The sequence below is a fragment of the Mustela lutreola genome, chromosome 1, assembly GCF_030435805.1.
Source record: "Mustela lutreola isolate mMusLut2 chromosome 1, mMusLut2.pri, whole genome shotgun sequence".
In the NCBI taxonomy this organism is placed as follows: domain Eukaryota; kingdom Metazoa; phylum Chordata; class Mammalia; order Carnivora; family Mustelidae; genus Mustela; species Mustela lutreola.
In genome coordinates, this window is record NC_081290.1 from 180,974,788 (window position 1) to 180,991,839 (window position 17,052).

Below are 17,052 nucleotides of genomic sequence, written 5' to 3' on the forward strand. Positions count from 1 at the left end.
TTCCGTGACAAAATGGTTAAAAAAGCAACTGCCAGTCAACGGCAGGTACCAGGCATACGATCTCTCCAGAGACCCCTTTCACTTGAGCTCTGTGTGAGCAGTTACTGTGATTATTAATTATAATTATTAGCAGCAGGAGCATCTGCTCAGTGAATATTCCAGGCAACATGGGTTTTATACAGTTACCTTATTTGATTATTTTAACCACGCTATGAGGTTGGTACGATTATTACTGCCACTTTGAGACAAACCTCACTTGGGAGAAGGGAATTTGCTCCAGGTCACACTGTGGAGGGAAGGATTCCTTCCCAATCTCTGAGATTGCAGAGCCCAGGCTGAACCACCTCTCTTCACTGTTCTGTTAGCATATTGTACCCCAGATCCCAGCTGGAAGCATCTTTTGAGGCCAAATGCAGGTCTGAGATGCTGAAGAATGTACCGGCACCTAGCACGGGGGCAAACTCCCCCGGGGCCCAGACACACACGATCTTCAGTCGAGGCTCTGTTCTGGACTCAGAATCCTCCTCAAAACACTGCTCCGTGCCGTGAAGTTGCCATAAAAGATGATGCCTACGTCCCACTCCTGGCCTTGAGTGTGAGGCTTGAACACCCCCACGCAGCAAAATCCTGTTGAAATGCTCTTCGACCTTCCATTTCAGCCCTTCCTCCCCAGCTCCCTTCCAGGGCCCCGTGCTCCAAGCCCACTGCACCCGGTTCCCGAGAATGGTGCACCCTTCCTCCTAGACGGTCACGCGTGCTCCTGATCTTTGCTCTCTTCTTCCCCTGGAAAACAGCAACGCATCCCTCAGAATCCAGCTTGTGGATCACCGTCACTGTGAGCCCTTCTCCCCGAAAAGAATCAGTTAAATAGTGTTTTTGTACCTATTACGGTGCCTGTTATTATACCTGCGATATCCTGTTGAAGCTGCTGACATTCCTCCCACTGGCACTTTACCACCGGACCCCTCTCCTTCCTGCCAGACCCCACCCCGATCCAGGAAACCAAAGATTTGAAGACAAATAGATCGGGACCCTGCAAGCAGACCCACTTCTAAAATAACTACGAAAGCCTAGTATCTGCCCAGCATCCAGCACGGAATCAGCAGGTAAGAGACTCACAAAGATTTACTGAGCCGCCCGTCAACACCATCTTGCCACCGTCCCTTTGTCCGCTGCTGAACGTCTCTATCACGTTTTGTCCAGTCCCTTGATGCCAACCAGCTTATCTTTGAACAAAATCACTCATGGATTCCAATTTCAACCTACTTTCAAAATACCCTCTCCCCTATGATACTTAGAACAAGTTAAAGAATTAAGTAGGGATTATCATTCCCATTCTGCAGATGGAAAACAGAGTCTGGGTAAGTGCCTTCCTTAGGTCATAGGAATAATAAATGGTGGCCTTGGCTGCTCTCACTGATGCGATCTGAACCCCAACCCTGTTCTTTCCATTATGTTGCTTTTTACCGGTATTCTACTCATGCACATGACCTCAATCAGATGGCAGACCTTTTGGATGAAAACCTTGCTTTAAGCGTTCCAGCCCCTCTAAGCCCATGCAGCTATCGACTGACTGATGCTCTATACCGAGGGAGAAAATTACATATATGAGATTTCTAGTAAAGATCCTTCTGTAAATCAAGACATACAAGATTTTACAGTATTAGGACTTGGAAAAGCATCTCTGAGACAAGAAAGCATAATGGTCAAACACATGAGTTCTCCACCGGAGAACTCCTAGTTCTGCTCCTTACTGGGGGTATAACTTTGGACAAGGTAAACTCTTGTGCCTTTGTTTCTTTCTTGGTAAAATGAAGACACAATAGTAATGACAAGAGCAGCAAAAAGCAATAAGTGAGTTAATTGCTGGAAATACTTCAGCCTGGTGTCTGGCACTTAGTGAGGTTACTTGTTGGCCGTTCCTATTTTTCCATGGTTTCAGAGCAATTCCGAGAGGACTCCCAAGGCCTCCCATCGAATGAACTGGAAAAGCGTACCAAAGAATGAGAAGCCAGAGTGTTGGAACACTGGCTCTTAAGATCTCAGTTCTGGTCTCAAACATGGCACCTAAAATAGGTTGAGCCAAATGAGGCCTGTTACTCGCCCCGGCTCCCTCTACCGCTCCCGTCCGCAAGTCTGACACAAACAAACCTTGTCACAGAGTAACCTTAGCCCATTTGAGAACTTCCCAGGGTGGCCAGACCTGTAGGGCAGCTGTCGGAGTTGAAGCCTGAGCTCACTGATGTTATCACACACCCTGGCAAAGTCAACAAATTAATTTTTCAAGGTGTTGCTGAATTTGTTCCCCGTCTGCTCTCCTGCAAAGGTCAAGTCCACCAGTGCACCTGAAGCTGGAAAGCACTCATTCATTCCTTCTTTCCACTTCCGAGTGTTCCGGTGGTGCCAGGCCATGCGGTGAGGCAGGAGGAAGACACAGTCCTGGCCTCGGAGAGCTCACACTGGCCCAGCGTCGTAAGTACACTGGAGATTTGCGTCTGGGGGTACAGACCTCGCATGTCACCTCACTTGAGGCCCAGCCACAATCTGTTCAGAGTGCTGGAGGGATCAAGTGGCCAAGGCCGTGTGTTTTTTCTCTACTCTCAGAAATGGTGACTACTTGGACCTGGGCTGCCTCACTCGAAGGAGGCGGCCATACTCCCTGGGGCAACGTGCACTTCAGGGAACACTAGCAATTTCTGGAGATATTTTTGTCTCTCATGGCCGAGTGGAGGAGAACTATTGGCATCTAGTAGGTGGAGGCGAGGGTTGCTGCTGAACAGCCAGTGATACCCAGGGCGGCCCCCACAGCATGGGATTCCTCAGTCCAAAAAGGCAGAAGTCCTGAGGTCGGGAGGAATGCTGAGCTACAAATCTCTAACGTTCTCTCTAGCTCCCCAAATGCTGTTTTCTGAAACCCTTTGCTACATGGCAGCTGTTTTCTCTTTGAGTGGAAGGTCGTCTAATAGTGTAGCACCATCTCCTATAAAATGCCCTTTGTAACCAACTTCCTGCTAGGCTGCCAACCAAGCGATGAGAAGTTCATTACCTCAGATCTTGGCAAGAACCCCTCAGCATCAACGGCTAACCTTCAGCTGTTTGTAAGCCAAGGGATAAGATTTCCATGAATAAATAATGGAAATCTACATGTCCTACAAAACCTTTGTTTTCTCTCTGAATTTTTATAAAAGCCATTAGCCAGAGTCAACAATGACTGTCTTGAGTTTCATTTGTTATCCCAGCTCTCCCTTGCAGAGGGACGCATTTCCGAGCAGGGAAACGATTAGATCTGAGCAGCACTCAAGAGTGCCAACGAAAGGTCATCTATGAGTCCTCAGACTGGGTTTTCAAATCCTGATGATTCCTAATTAGCTCTACTGTTTTATAACTTCTAGGCATTTGCACTTCTTTCTGTGTTCCTCATATACTTCAGACCCCATAGCTCCCTCCTGGTAGGGGAAGGTGAGCTCCAAGTCCTTCTCCAAGGAAAAGCGAGAGTATGGGAGCATCCTGGAGCAGGGCTGGACGCACGACTCTCCAGCCCGTTGCTCCAAGACAGGAGCCCCTGCCCCTAGCAGGCCAGCAGGGCTCAGAAGCAAACAGGGCTTTGGGGTTGACAGAGCTGTAGGCATTACTGACTTCCGGCTGTGGAGTTACAGAAACCTAGATTTTCTATTCTGGACTCTACCATTTACCATTTACCAGCGACCTTGAACATGACCTTCAGATTCTCTAAACCTCAGTTTCTTCATCTTTAAAATGGGGATAATAATAGCATACTTTGTAGATAGCCCCTAGGGATTAAGTGGAATGATCTCTGCCAAGTGCCAGGTGATAGCAGGTTCTCCAAGAGAGTGTGGAGGGTTCTTGGTGCTGGGGTCATGACTGGGGCTCACACTTCAGGAGACAGCGCTCGGTGTTATTCGGAAGGAAGTGGCAAGCCTCTGAAGAGGAAAGGGGGCCTTCTTTTGTTTCTGGAATAAAGAACCTCTGTTTATATGTACTCCTCACCATGAATTCTACCATGCTTTCTGCAAAAAGAGAGAGACTGGTAGGAGTACTAAGACTCTCCTGCACTCTTAGGTCCTTTCCAACATTCTTCTCATCTCCGAAACATGAGTCACACAAAAGACACAGGCAGGTGAAGATCAAAAGTTAAGACTATGAAGCAAGACACAGCAAATGTCTAGCTGCTTGATCTTGTAGGCCTGTGAACACAGAGACACTTCAGTCTAAACGGTGGGGTCAGTCCCTCCTGGTGAACTTGTCCCAGCCAAATGTATCCCACAGATCACTGGCTTCCACTCTGAACACAAATGACGATCCTGTCGAGAAAAGGTCAAGCCCAGACCCACACTGGCTTGCAAGAGTGCCCCTGGACACCTCCAGCCTCTTCCACTGCCCAGTGCTCGAAGGCTGTACTGTACGGGAGTGACCGTGGTCCCAAATCAGAGATGCCACGACGGTATGAGGGGACACACAACGGCCTCCCTCCCTCCCGGAAGAGCCAACCGGAGACCTACAACAGTTGGGAAACTTTGAATTCTCTAGGGCAAATCTAAGCTTCTGAAGTAAATTTAAAGCTGAGCCAAGGAAAAGCCTATTTGGGTAGGCAGCCAACCACGGATTGCACTAATGCTGAATTCCTTGGCATAACCTTAACTTTCCAGTTACTCACCGTAAGGACTCGCCTCACAGACGCAGGAGGTCCCGGGTGGTTGTCGCATCTGTGGAAAGATTGTGAAATAATTTCTTTGAAGAAGTGCCCAACTTTTACCAGGAGGAAAATCAACAACACATCTGCTGTTATAGCTTAATAACCCGAGAATATATTAGAGGCATTTCTAACATCCTGTAGGAAAACATTTCTTGGTTTGTGCACTGTTGGAAAAAACCTCAGAGAGCGTTTCTTAGGACTGTTTAGGATCGACGCTTCTCATCTTCATCACTCAGGTAGCCAAGAGGAGATTACATAATGGTGGATTTGGATGTGAGTGCAGCTTCAAGACAGAATAACAAAAAGCGTATTCATGGGTTGCAGGTTTACTGTGCATCAATACACGTTATATCGTTTAAAGACATCACTCTTGGGGCACCTGGGTGGCTCAGTGGGTTAAGCCTCTGCTTTCAGCTCAGCTTATTATCCCGGGGTCCTGGGATGAAGCCCCTCATCGGGGGTCTCTGCTCAGCAGGGAGCCTGCTTCCCTTCCTCTCTCTCTGCCTGCCTCTCTGCCTACTTGTGATGTCTCTCTCTGTCAGATCAATAAGTAAAAATCTTTAATTATAAAAAAGCAAACCCTTCAAAGATGGCTTCTGGTATTTAGTTTTATAAAGATGCCTTCCTTATTCAGTAGGAAACCATCTTGGAGAACAATCACACTTTTACTGTTTATGCTGCTTCTCCCAGTTTCAGTAGAAGGTGAAAAATTTACAAGACATGGGTCCCAAATAGAGATAGATTTTGGTCTTCTAGATCCATAATCCTATGCCAGGGGGCACTCTGCCTGAATGACAGCTCAAGATTTAATAGACGGTGATGACTCACTGCTCTGTAGAAAATGAGGTCCTCACTGTCCCTAAGAAAACAGCAAAGGGAATCGAGCATTAAAACAATGAACCAGGACTTTGGGTCAGATCAGCTGAAAGTGGCAAGATACGGTTTTCCTTTATTGGAACTCCTAGCTGCTCCATGGTTCCCCAGAGTTGGGCATAAAACCTGGGAAGCCATACAGCTTTAGATGTTGAAGATATTCAGCTATAGCTGACGGTTTAGCTCGAATTTTGAACAGAAATGGAAATTAATATCATGGACTATGTTTCACATTACTCTGAAACACCAGCTCTAAAAGAAAAATATCTAGAACTTGAATACTGAATACTGCTCTTATTTTTATTCTTCTTTTCCCCACAGCCTTACTGAGCCTACAGGCTGCCTTTCTGCCACCACTGTTCTGAGTGTTATGGAGGAAACCAACAGGACTGAGATAGGGACCCTGTTCCCTGAGAGCTTTTGCAGTAGGAACGATTAGATACATAAAAAGTCAAAATATAAGCAAAGAGGTGATGCGGACAATAAGGAGATGTTGAGTTAAATGCCCTGAACATGCAGAGGCCACGGTGAGCACTTGTGGGGGGTGAGCAGGGAAAGGGACAAGGGGAAGGTGGGACGGTGGCGGGTGAACTGGGGTGAAAGGCGGGGAGCAGCACGGGCAAAACCTGGAGATAGGCAAGAGCCAGGGAGCTCGGGAACTGGCAAGAAACTCAATTTTGCCGGAGCCAAGAGAACATGCCAGATTGGGAAGAGTCTTTCCAGAGCCCCAGGGGCTGCAGCCCTCACGGTGTGCCCACGCGGCTCCCCAGGTCCCGAAGCTGATTTGGAGCGTGGGCAGCTGGGGTAGGGATCCGTTCCTGGGACTGGCAGGAGGGCAGAGGATGTGACTTAGAGGGTGGCAGGAGCATGAGAGAGTGCCACCGAGTGCAAGGGAGTGCTGTGTTCCGTGGGGGATGTGTGTCCCCTGACGGTGTGCAAGGCCGAGTGTGCCCTTGTGGATTTATGGGCAGAGGACTCAGGTGGCTTGGGGGCCCCGAGTCTCCGCAAACACTCTCGGGCCCTCCTAAAAGTGAATTTCTGTTTCTAATGTGAACGGCTTTTGCTTGCAGAGTGAATGAAAGCAGCAGTGGTGTGAGGGTCTCTGCTGGTAGGAGTCCTCTGGACCAGTGATCGCAAGGGACACAAAGCTACCGCATCTTCTGCATTCGCTTTCAAGCCCTGCTGAGGCCACATCCTGAAGGTCACTCACTCCACCTACAAAACTTCTATAATTTCTCTCCCGACTCCTCTCCATCTTTCCACCAACAGGGATCTGCCTAAAATGCACGTGCAGTCCCATCGGTCCCCTGCTTACCGTCTTACAAGGTATTACCCAAAATCTTAATTGATGCAAGGCTCTTCTTTTGTCTGATGAGCCTCCCGGACCCACCCCCCACACCCTTCACGCCGTATCCCCCAACACTCCGCTCATCTCTAGGTACCTGTAAGCTTGACTTACCGAATTTATTTCACTTCCATAAAATACTCTCTCGTCTCTCCAGCTTTGCAGAAGCCATTCAGAAATTCTCACTCAGTACTTGAGAGTGTAGCTCAAGAATATTCTTTTAAAAAGCAGGGGACACCTGGGTGGCTCAGTGGGTTAAAGCCTCTGCCTTCGGCTCAGGTCATGATCCCAGGGTCCTGGGATTGAGCCCCGCATTGGGCTCTCTGCTCAGCAGGGAAACTGCTTCCTCTTCTCTCTCTGCCTGCCTCTCTGCCTACTTGTCATCTCTTTCTCTATCAAATAAATTAAAAAAATATTTAAAAAAACAAACCAACCAGAATCCCAGGTGACTTCCCCATGCACTGATGTGGCACGCTCCGAGCACTGGCCTCTGAGGAGCTCCATCTAGATGACCACGGGCCATGCAGACCCTCCGTGTCCCAAATGGACTCTGTGTCCTTCTTCCACGTCTACTCTTTCCTATCCAGTCAACGATCTTGTAGATTCACAACCAGAAACCACCCATACCTCTCCACCCCCCCAAGTATACCCCAGTTATGGCATGAACCATCTGCTGCCCTCCTGTTGGCACTAGTTCCCTGCCTGTCCCTCTCCCTCCAAGTTTTGTTCCAATCTGCTCCCTACTCTATAGCCAGAGCGATCAGTGTAAAGTGAATCATGCTACTTCTGGGTGTAACATTTTATGATTCAAGCTCTACCCTGCACCGGCAAGGCTCTGTACAACCTAGTCCCCATACACTCTGCATTTGTACATCCCTCTGCCACAGGCACTTGGCACAGCTCTGAGCATCTGCATGGAATGTATCTGAAACCTCTTTCTACACGTGTGTGCCTGTGCAACTCTCCTCTTCTTGAAAAACCATGACTGATGTCATCTTCCCTGGAAGACCTCTCGGGCTCGAGACGTAATGTACCAGACACTCCCTCATACGTCGTGCTCCCAGAGCACGAGGAACTTCCCCACCGGAGCACCAGCATTCTACGTTCCTCTCTTTCCATTCCGTCATCCCCACCGGACTGAAGCCCGAGATAGCAAGGGCTGCATGCTTCCCTCCACGGCACCACGTACCGTGTTGCTTGAGCACCCTTCTTGAATAAATAAGCAAATGTGTTCCTGTTCATCCTCACCACGTCTGCTCCAACGATCTTTCGGCACCAGCACCTGCTCAGTTTCCTAAGTCAGGGGAAAGAGTTCACCTGCATTCCCCCGTCTTCTTCACCCATCACATCCCGTCAGCAGGTTCTCCCGATGCTACATTCTAAGTCGTGCACGAATCTGCCCACAGCTTGCCCTCCTCCCTGCCTGCTACCTCGTCCATCATCTCAGCAGCCCCTTACCTGGTCTCTCTGACTCCGGTTTTGCCCCCTCGAGTCTGTTCCTTGTGCTGTAGCCAGATCAATCTCCCAGCCTCGGCCCTACGGGCATTTCTTTGGGGATGGTGGTTGTGCAACATGGGGTACTCAGCAACATCGCTGACCCCCTACCCACCAAATGCCCAGAGTTCCCACCCTTCATTGTGAAAACCAGAAATATCTTTTGGGGGACAAAACTGTCCCTGGTCGAGAAGCACCACGCTAAAATAATGTTTGTAAAATGAAGATCTGATCATGTCATTCTTCTGCTTACAAACTAACAAGGAGGGCCACCTGGGTGGCTCAGTCAGCTGAGCGTCCGACTCTTGATCTCAGCTCGGGTCTTGATCTCAGGGTTGTGAGTTCAAGCCCTGCACTGGGTTCCATGCTGGGCATGGAGACTACTTTAAAAAAGAAAAAAGGTAAAACTAGCAATGATAAAATAGACATGTGTACCTGCACACCTGCACTGAATACACCAAAATATTTTAGTGCTTGTCTAGGGCAGTGGGTTGTGGGTGACTTTACCCAGTATATCAGATATAAATACACGTAAGTATACATACACACACATATATATAAGAGAAATACACACAAAATATACACACATATAAAACAAATACATATATATAAAATACATAGAAAGTAAGGAAAAATGGTATTAAAGTAAAAGTGATTAAGGTCTTCCCATTGTCTACGGGATCATACCGAAGCTTCTTAGCGCTGCATGTCCTTAGCGCCGCTGGTCCCTGCGTCATGGCCTCTGCCTACCTCTCCCATTCCACGTCTTACTGGTCTCACCTTATACTGGGTCCCTGAACCTCGGTGACCTAGATGTGTTCTTGTTTCTTCCAGTCTCCACACCTTGGCTGGGTCAGTTTTTCTGCCTAGTGGAACCTCCCAACTCTTAATGACTGGGCTCAGTCCTCTGTGTCCTTTGGCAACGGGCTCTCCTCCTCCAGGAAGGCTTCCGGTCCTCCAGTTTGAGCTCAGCGCTTCGCCCTGTGTTCCCATGGCAAGAGTACCAGCACCCTCCCTAGCACTCACCAGAGGACACCATAATCACCGGTGGACGACTCGCTGGTCACTCAGGCCCCGGCGAGGCCGGAGGGTACCCCCTATGAATTCCGCAGCATGCCCCTTCCTCAAGATACTGTCATTTGCCAGAAAACTGCCATAAGAAATACCTGAACCCATGATATTCTGCCACGTCCTAGGGTTCATGGGGCACCTGTTCCCAACCACACGCAGTGCTCTGCTCCTCCCCTGTCATGATCTCTGGATTCAGACCCAAGTCAGGCTCTGTGCTCGGCTCAGCGAGTCTGCTTGGGATTCTTTCCCCTTCTGCTCCTCCCCTGCTCTCTCTCTCTCTCTCTCCAACAAATAAAGAAATGAAATACTGAATAAAAAATAATGGCATAATTCGGGAAGTGCATAGAAAGGAGGAGCAGGAGAAACTCGTCCTTATGTGAAACAAATGGCAAACTTTTTGCCTTTTTGTTAATTCATTCAGTCACCTTGTTCCCACAGCTTTTTACCCACTTCTTATAGGAAATCAAAGCTTCAGTATATCATATGCTTTTACTGACTGGGCCTTTCTAAAGTAAATATCTGATGAAATGACCAAATCCCTTTTCTTCCAGGGAGTGTTCTCCACGATCCAATGTCATTTTTTGGTTAAACCACAGCTTAAAAGATGAAAAGATATTTCTATGATACTTGAGTCTTTCAGGGTTGAGCAGGAGGCTGTATTTTGCCTGGAGGGGTGGGTTCTCTCACTGTGATTTGCAAAAAGATCCTCTCAACTGCGTGGCTCTGACTTGTTCTGCGGAGCACAGAGTGTGACAAAGTGGAACCGAGATGGCTTCGGCAAGTAGGAACCTGACGGCTACCTGGCACGCAATAACTCTGCTTTCCTGGGGCTGGCCCGTGCAGCTGGCTGTTTCCTGCTGCCGCTCAAGGCAAGGAGGAGATCCTGAATCATGTATTTGGAAGGTGGACTTTGTATTTCAAAAGTCAGAACTGCCAAAGAAAGGTAGGCTCTACTTAAGAGTCAAATGTCCCTGGAAATGCACAACACACAATGTATATTCCTGCCACAGTAAACACTCCCTAAAACCACCCCCAGCCACACACACACACATTCAGGATTTATATCCGAATATTTAGGTCACACACATATTTAAGAATCAAAAGGACAGGGGCAGCTGGGTTAAGTGTCTGCCTTTGGCTCAGGTCATGATCCTGGGATCCTGGGATCGAGCCCGGTGTTGGGCTCCCTGCTCAGCGGGGAGCCTGCTTCTCTCTCTCCCTCTGCCTGCCGCTCTGCCTACCTGTGCTCTCTCCCTCTCTCAAATGGATAAATAAATAAATAAATACAATCTCGAGAACAATAAATTAAAAAAAAATTAAAAGGACATATTTTTGCAATTTATCTACTGAAACTTCTTAGGAGCAAAAACACAGTGTCTTCATGATATTCTGCACCAGCACAGTGAATAAATATTTATTTCCATTTCCATTTTGAAAGTAAAATGGATTCAGAGAAGACAAATTCTGAAAACTGCTTAACATACCGTACATCTATACACAAAGGATAAAACCTGCTTCATGTCTGCATTCTGATTTTTATGTTTCAGTTTGTGTTGTTAAAAGAAAGTTGCAAGTCATGCTGGCACACAAGAAGGATGGTTACCAAACAGAATTTTGCGAAGTTGCAATTTTTTTTTTCACCTTGGTCTGTACCCAGAAAACATGATACCCCCCATGGAAGATTCTAGATTTGCTGTCTTCTTTAACCCACTTTTGCCGTGACTTGCAATATGAGCTTGGAAATAACTTGTCCACAGAGTGAACAGGTTCTTCAACTTTTCCCGGTTTACTGATGTCAGATTGTTAGCTGTATAAAACTCTGCCTTAAAGAAAATCACCGACAACACAAACACCTATCGCAAGTCCCAGCTACACCACACATCGGGGATATTCCTTTTGTCCTTAAAACACATATTCCCTCCACAGGTAACACCCCTTGACTCTAAATCCCCAAATGAGAGGATTACTGGTGTTTCAAACATTTTTAGGAAGAAAAGCAACTCACCTATTCGCGGAGTACTTCCTTGCAAGTGATTCAGGTAGGGACAGTCCCATAAATCTACATTCTGTTCAGCTCCTCATTATTTCAGCAAAGACGAGAGCGGGTTCAGGTGAACGTGGGGAGCAGAACGCCTTCCGTCCACCCGGGAGGGGAGGACAGAATTCTGTTCTCCAGGTTCGGGAGCCTCATCCCCTACCGCCCCCGAGCCGCGTGCCACTTACTGTTTCCAGCAGGAGTGACCTCCGGCAGCTCCTGTCTGGTGCGGCAACACTGAATGGTTTGACGGCACACGTCACGTGTGAAGCCAACACCTTAAGAGGGTGGGAAGCTTTTCAACCAGGAAGACACGCTGAAAATATTCAGCAGTCAGCTCAATCGCATGTAAGCAAAGCCTCGCTTGTTTTTCACAAAACAACCCAACAGCCGGTGAGTCGAGATGAACTGATTTACACCGTTCTATGCTGGGAACTCTCTGGAACGACGCCTGTTCCAAACAGCTTCCCTTCCTTTGCCTTAAGTTTAAATTCTGGGTTCCCCCCAGCACAACAGCCGTCCTGAATCCGGTTAGTCACGGCAATATCTTTATCCCCTCGATTTTAAAATGCAAGTTTTCTCGACTCTCGTGCTCATCTTACTTTCATTTCGTCTTTGTACCCCATCTTTCCCTGTGACCACAGACACACATATTCCCAAGGAAAAAGGAGTTCTGACTTAAAGATCTCCTCCTAATCTATGAACCATAATCATCACTCCTGATAGATCTGAAAAGGCAGTTTTCTTTTTTTTTTTTCCCAGAACAAGCATCAGAACAATTTCTGAGGTAGACTGTTTAAATAATTTTGACAGCCAATCTAATAACGGCTTTAACAAAAATAAAATAAAATAGAGATATCTTCCTGACCAGGGCATAGACCAGGCTCTTGAAACAGTGGAGAAAATCAATGAGCATTTCCCAACACTTAATCCATCATTCACCGAGTGTACGACCTGGGATCTGTGCAGTTGGTTAGAAGCTGGCTTTCAAAAGAGTCAAGTTTCATGGTTTCAGAAGGACTTTGTCCCTCTGCGAGCTCAGTCCTGTTTCAATTGTGACTATCTGCATTTAAATCCTGAAAACAAACATTAAACACTCTGAACACAAAACAGGCTACCGGCCTCTAACGTCAGAGCTGCCACAAGACCCGAGTTTAACTCACCCTTTCTGTCCCAGAGACTGAAGCTTTATAGTCTCCTTTCTGGATTTTCTGAACGAGAACAGGGACGCAAACGATGATCGGAAACTCAGCCGAGAAGAAATGGACGTTGGGTTTCTTTGATGAGCTGTATTTTTAGATCTTGATGTTTGTAATTTCATAGAATCTAGAGAAATTGTAGAAATCTGGCATCACCCCGTGTTTCCAGCTAAATACATCTCAGAGAACTAAGACTTCGTTCTTGCTTCCCACCGCTTAACGCAGAAGGAGAATGCAGCAGGCACCCACACATGAAGACCCCAGGATGTCAGCGGAGCCCCCTGCCTTGGATGGCTCTGCTGAGTAGAGAAAATCCTTACAAAGAGTAGGGAGTCTTTCACTATGCACTGTGAACCGCAGTTCTGTGGAACGTCCCTCCCCACATACCAGATGTCCAAACCCATCCAAAGTCTAACGTAAGGTATCAGGGTCCTCGTTCAACTTTCGGGGTGCTTCTAGCTACCCTGTCCTCCCTGTCCTGCAGACATTTTTATCTTAGTGCTTTAAAACCACAGTGATAGACACTACGCAGCTTTTTACTCCGAAGAACGTAAAGGAAAAGGAAAATAAGCCACTTAGAGTGTTCCTTATTCCCATCAGAAATCTACCTCTGTGTATTTGCTACACATATGGTTTAAATGTGTGTCTGCTTGTAATATAAACACGTCTAATATATGTATAGATAACACATATGTGAGCATTACAAATTCTAAGGCAACATCAACATATACAAAGTCTACAATACTCTAATATATTTGGACATGCTGGATTTATAAGTATTAGAGGAATTCAAGGTAAGAGAAAGTCGCCATGGTTGGGGTAAAATACGGGGTAAATTTCAAAGTCTGAGCTATGAGTCTTTTTAGATGGATTTGTTTATTATGGGAGTTGTAAAATATTGTCAGAATAACTTTAGAAATATTGTTACGTGTTTCTTGATGTTACTAATGTTAGCAACATACCAGCAGAAGTAGTTAATATGACTATATCAGTAGGAAGATTCTCTATACTGTTTTTGTACTTTATAATTGATGAAATTATATTGAGGAATTGTGAAAGTGGGTTTTATTATCCTCATTTACAGATTTTTTAAAAAAAATGATGGGGAAGATGAGTGAGGTGAGTGTGGTCACATGGCTGGGGTGTTCAAAGAAGCAATTACCTACAGATTTTAAGTTACCAAAGTATCAGAAGGGTGGGGGGGGGTTCCACTACTTCCTCCCATAAGCCCCTCTCCCACTTTTTGTCCCCCCTCCACTTCCCCCTTCTTTTGCAGCATTATCCCATTCATTTAAGTGTCTGCTGTGTTCCAGCTTGGTGCCTTCTCCGTATAAAACCACCTATGAGCCGTATTATCATACCCATTTAAAGATGAGAAAACTGAGGCTTACAGAGAATAAGTAACATGAACTGTACATGGATTCTGATAGAACAGAGAATATAGACAGAATGGAGATTTGAATCCAAGTCTTCTTTTTTATTATCGATGTCTGTGTTCTTAACCACTACGCTATCTTGCCTGATTCTAAACCTGCCCAAGACATTGTAGCACATTTTCAGCTCACGCTGTTTATTATATATTAAACAACTTTTGTACCTTATGATTTTAAAACAGTCCTAAATATGGTTTGGTTCCATTGGAAACCCACTGACTGATTACCTAGAACGCTGTGCTGTAAGAGAAAAAAAAAATCTAGATTTAAATTTTTTTCTCACCATTTTCTGCCATCCCCTTCCTGAGTCTGTATGTAAGTGGTTGTTTTAACATTTGGCTAACATCTGCTTCATTGCAGAACTTTTTTCTTTGAATTTCCTCAAACCATTCGCCAGTCACTCCCTGAAGCCATCTGATATCCCTCTTTGTCTTCTGGAGTTTGCTGAAATAAAACAAAAATGTCAATGCATCCTTTAAATTTCTTGATATCAAGTGCACATTCATGGGACAGGAGGCTAAACTTGACCTCGTGGGAGAGCTGTATAAACTCTAAGTCTTGGGGGCCTAGTCAGAATTCCCTTTCACCACCAACGTATGTATTTTAGCTGTTTTTCCAAATATGATGACAATCTAAAAGTTTTTGCCAGTTGTTAAAATAACCAGCTGGCGATGACAACCTAGGTTGAGCATTATGCGAACCCAACCTAATAATACAGCTGAATGATTGATGATTTAATGACATGGAGAAACCAGTATATTCTAGTTCTGATTACTCATTCATTCATTCATTCATTGTTTCTTGAGCAATGTCCATGTCCCCACTCCCAGTGTGGACCATGGGGATTCAACATTGAACATAATAGATAGGGCCCTTGCTTGCCCATACGGTGGTCAAAGATAAGTGTTTGCGTGCCAAGAAGAAATGGTTGCATATAATGATTTTAGATAAAGAAATTCTTTAAACACAAAAACAAATTCTTTAAACACACAAAAAAGCCCAAGAATGAGCACCCAGCTAATGTTTAGAAGTCAAGGCCAGTGTGACTTGAGATGGATAGGAAAGGCCACCCAGAGCACAAACCTGTCTGCCCCACACCATCCCAACACCCAGCCTGACATCTTCTCTTTCCTTCTGTATCCTTTCCCCTGCCCTTCCATCAAACTTCATCCTCTTTCAAATGAAAAGGTTACTGATGGGGCTCCTGGGTGGCTCAGTGGGTTAAGTCTCTGCCTTCGGCTCAGGTCATGGTCTCAGGGTCCTGGGATCAAGTCCCGCATCAGGCTCTCTGCTTGGCGGGGGGCCTGCTTCTCTCTCTCTCTGCCTGCCTCTCTACTTACCTGTGATCTCTGTCTGTGTGTCAAATAAATAAATAAAATCTTAAAAAGAAAGAAAAGGTTGCTGAGTCCTTCATTAAATCACTGGTTATGATTTAATCACTGGTCCTTTTATTTTAAGGCAGAGCATTTTGCTCTATTTCAGAAATCCCTAAAACTGTTTGGAAATGAGAGGCGCTTAATCCAGAGAGAGAGAGAGAGGAAGAGCGAGCGCTGGATGGGGCCAACTTTCTAGGCGAGTCTGTGAAGTAATGATGTAAATCTCTTCAAGTGGTCAGGTTGGCATAGCGCTGGGCTTGATCATGGGGTCCAAGCTTGAGGGGTTCTGCTGTCTGCGGAAGAATTTCATGTGATGCTGCAGCATTTGTCCTTTATCCAGGGTCCTCTGGGAAGCGCCAGTGTTGGGGAGTGTGTAGGACTACGAAGATGGTGAGCAGGACAGCTGCAGAGTGGCAAATTTGGGGTTAAAGGTAACGAACCAAGATGGTTGCAACTCAGGTTCCTGCTTGGGGCTATGATACTGTCATTTTACAAAATAATCACGAAGGAAGCCAGAGGCCATCCTGCCCAGACTTGCATTTTGAAATGCATTAGGCAGCACTTGTCAGGTCCAGCCCACAACATCCGCCTGGGTGCCTCCATCTGTCACTGCCGTCCCTCTGACACCCGCCACGCCTTCTCTACCACCACTTCCCTGACTGACTAACCAAGGGACCACATGGAACTGTTTCTTTCTTTCTTCTTTTTTTTTTTTTTTAAAGATTTTATTTATTTGACAGAGAGAGAGAGATCATAGGTAGGCAGAGAGGCAGGCAAGGGCGGGGGAAGCAGGCTCCCTGCTGAGCAGAGAGCCTGATGTGGGACTCGATCCCAGGACTCTGAGATCATGACCTGAGCTGAAGGCAGAGGCTTAACCCACTGAGCCACCCAGGTGCCCCCAACTAACTGTTTCTAATCAGTACAGTTGACAACTTGTCAACGCCTCATTTATTAATGTCCCACATTTGTTTCCCCTTCCACGTTCTCAAAGTCCCCCACAACCCCACGATTGTTCAAGACTGACACTCAGCCGCCCCCCACCCCCCGGCTACCACTTGTCAACGTATCCACCTCATCTCAGAGCACAGTCAAGCCACCTGACTTAGGAATTCTCCAAACAACATAAATGTATTTATTCAGTTTTACTAGAGACTCAATGTTTCATTGAGTGTGAAAACCATCACACTTCACTCCATTTGACCTCAAGTGCTCATTCCAGGCTTGGGCTCACATCCATCCGTCCATAGCCTATTTCTTCCTCCACTTCCAGCCAATGAAGTCAGAGATCCATAGCCCTATGGGAATACTCCTGCTGTGTGAATTCTACTTCAGGAAGTATATCTTGGTGAAACAGCCCTCCTACCTGTACACTAATTAGTTTCTAAAAATAATATGCAGGCAATGCAGCCTCCTGGGAATGTCCCATAGCATGAAGCAGGAAAAACAAAATGCAGATTTTATCTATCCGAAGCTATGTACAATGCTGCACACATTGGGGGAAAAATCAGGACA

At 46.3% G+C, this 17,052-nt stretch overlaps 1 protein-coding gene and 1 long non-coding RNA gene across 8 annotated transcripts in view; one reads left to right on the top strand and one right to left on the bottom strand.

Annotated features, from left to right (window-relative positions):
* EXPH5 (exophilin 5) overlaps positions 1 to 17,052 on the bottom strand; it is a 68,803-nt gene that overhangs the window by 14,133 nt on the left and 37,618 nt on the right. For 4 of the 7 annotated variants that reach the window (XM_059179729.1, XM_059179728.1, XM_059179740.1 and 1 more), the window contains 3 exons: positions 14,448 to 14,608; positions 12,696 to 12,858; positions 4,676 to 4,724 (listed from right to left, as the gene is read on the bottom strand). In XM_059179729.1, coding sequence (XP_059035712.1) covers positions 4,676 to 4,724; positions 12,696 to 12,858; positions 14,448 to 14,608 — 373 coding nt within the window. Of the gene's footprint in view, positions 1 to 4,675; positions 4,725 to 7,046; positions 7,182 to 11,502; positions 12,654 to 12,695; positions 12,859 to 14,447; positions 14,609 to 17,052 lie in introns of those variants that run through there. The other 3 variants (XM_059179749.1, XM_059179744.1, XM_059179754.1) reach the window with 2 other exon arrangements.
* On the top strand, positions 2,323 to 7,053 carry LOC131835494 (uncharacterized). The gene is made up of 3 exons (XR_009355197.1): positions 2,323 to 2,472; positions 5,909 to 6,114; positions 6,658 to 7,053. It is a non-coding gene; the product is annotated as an uncharacterized LOC131835494 (long non-coding RNA).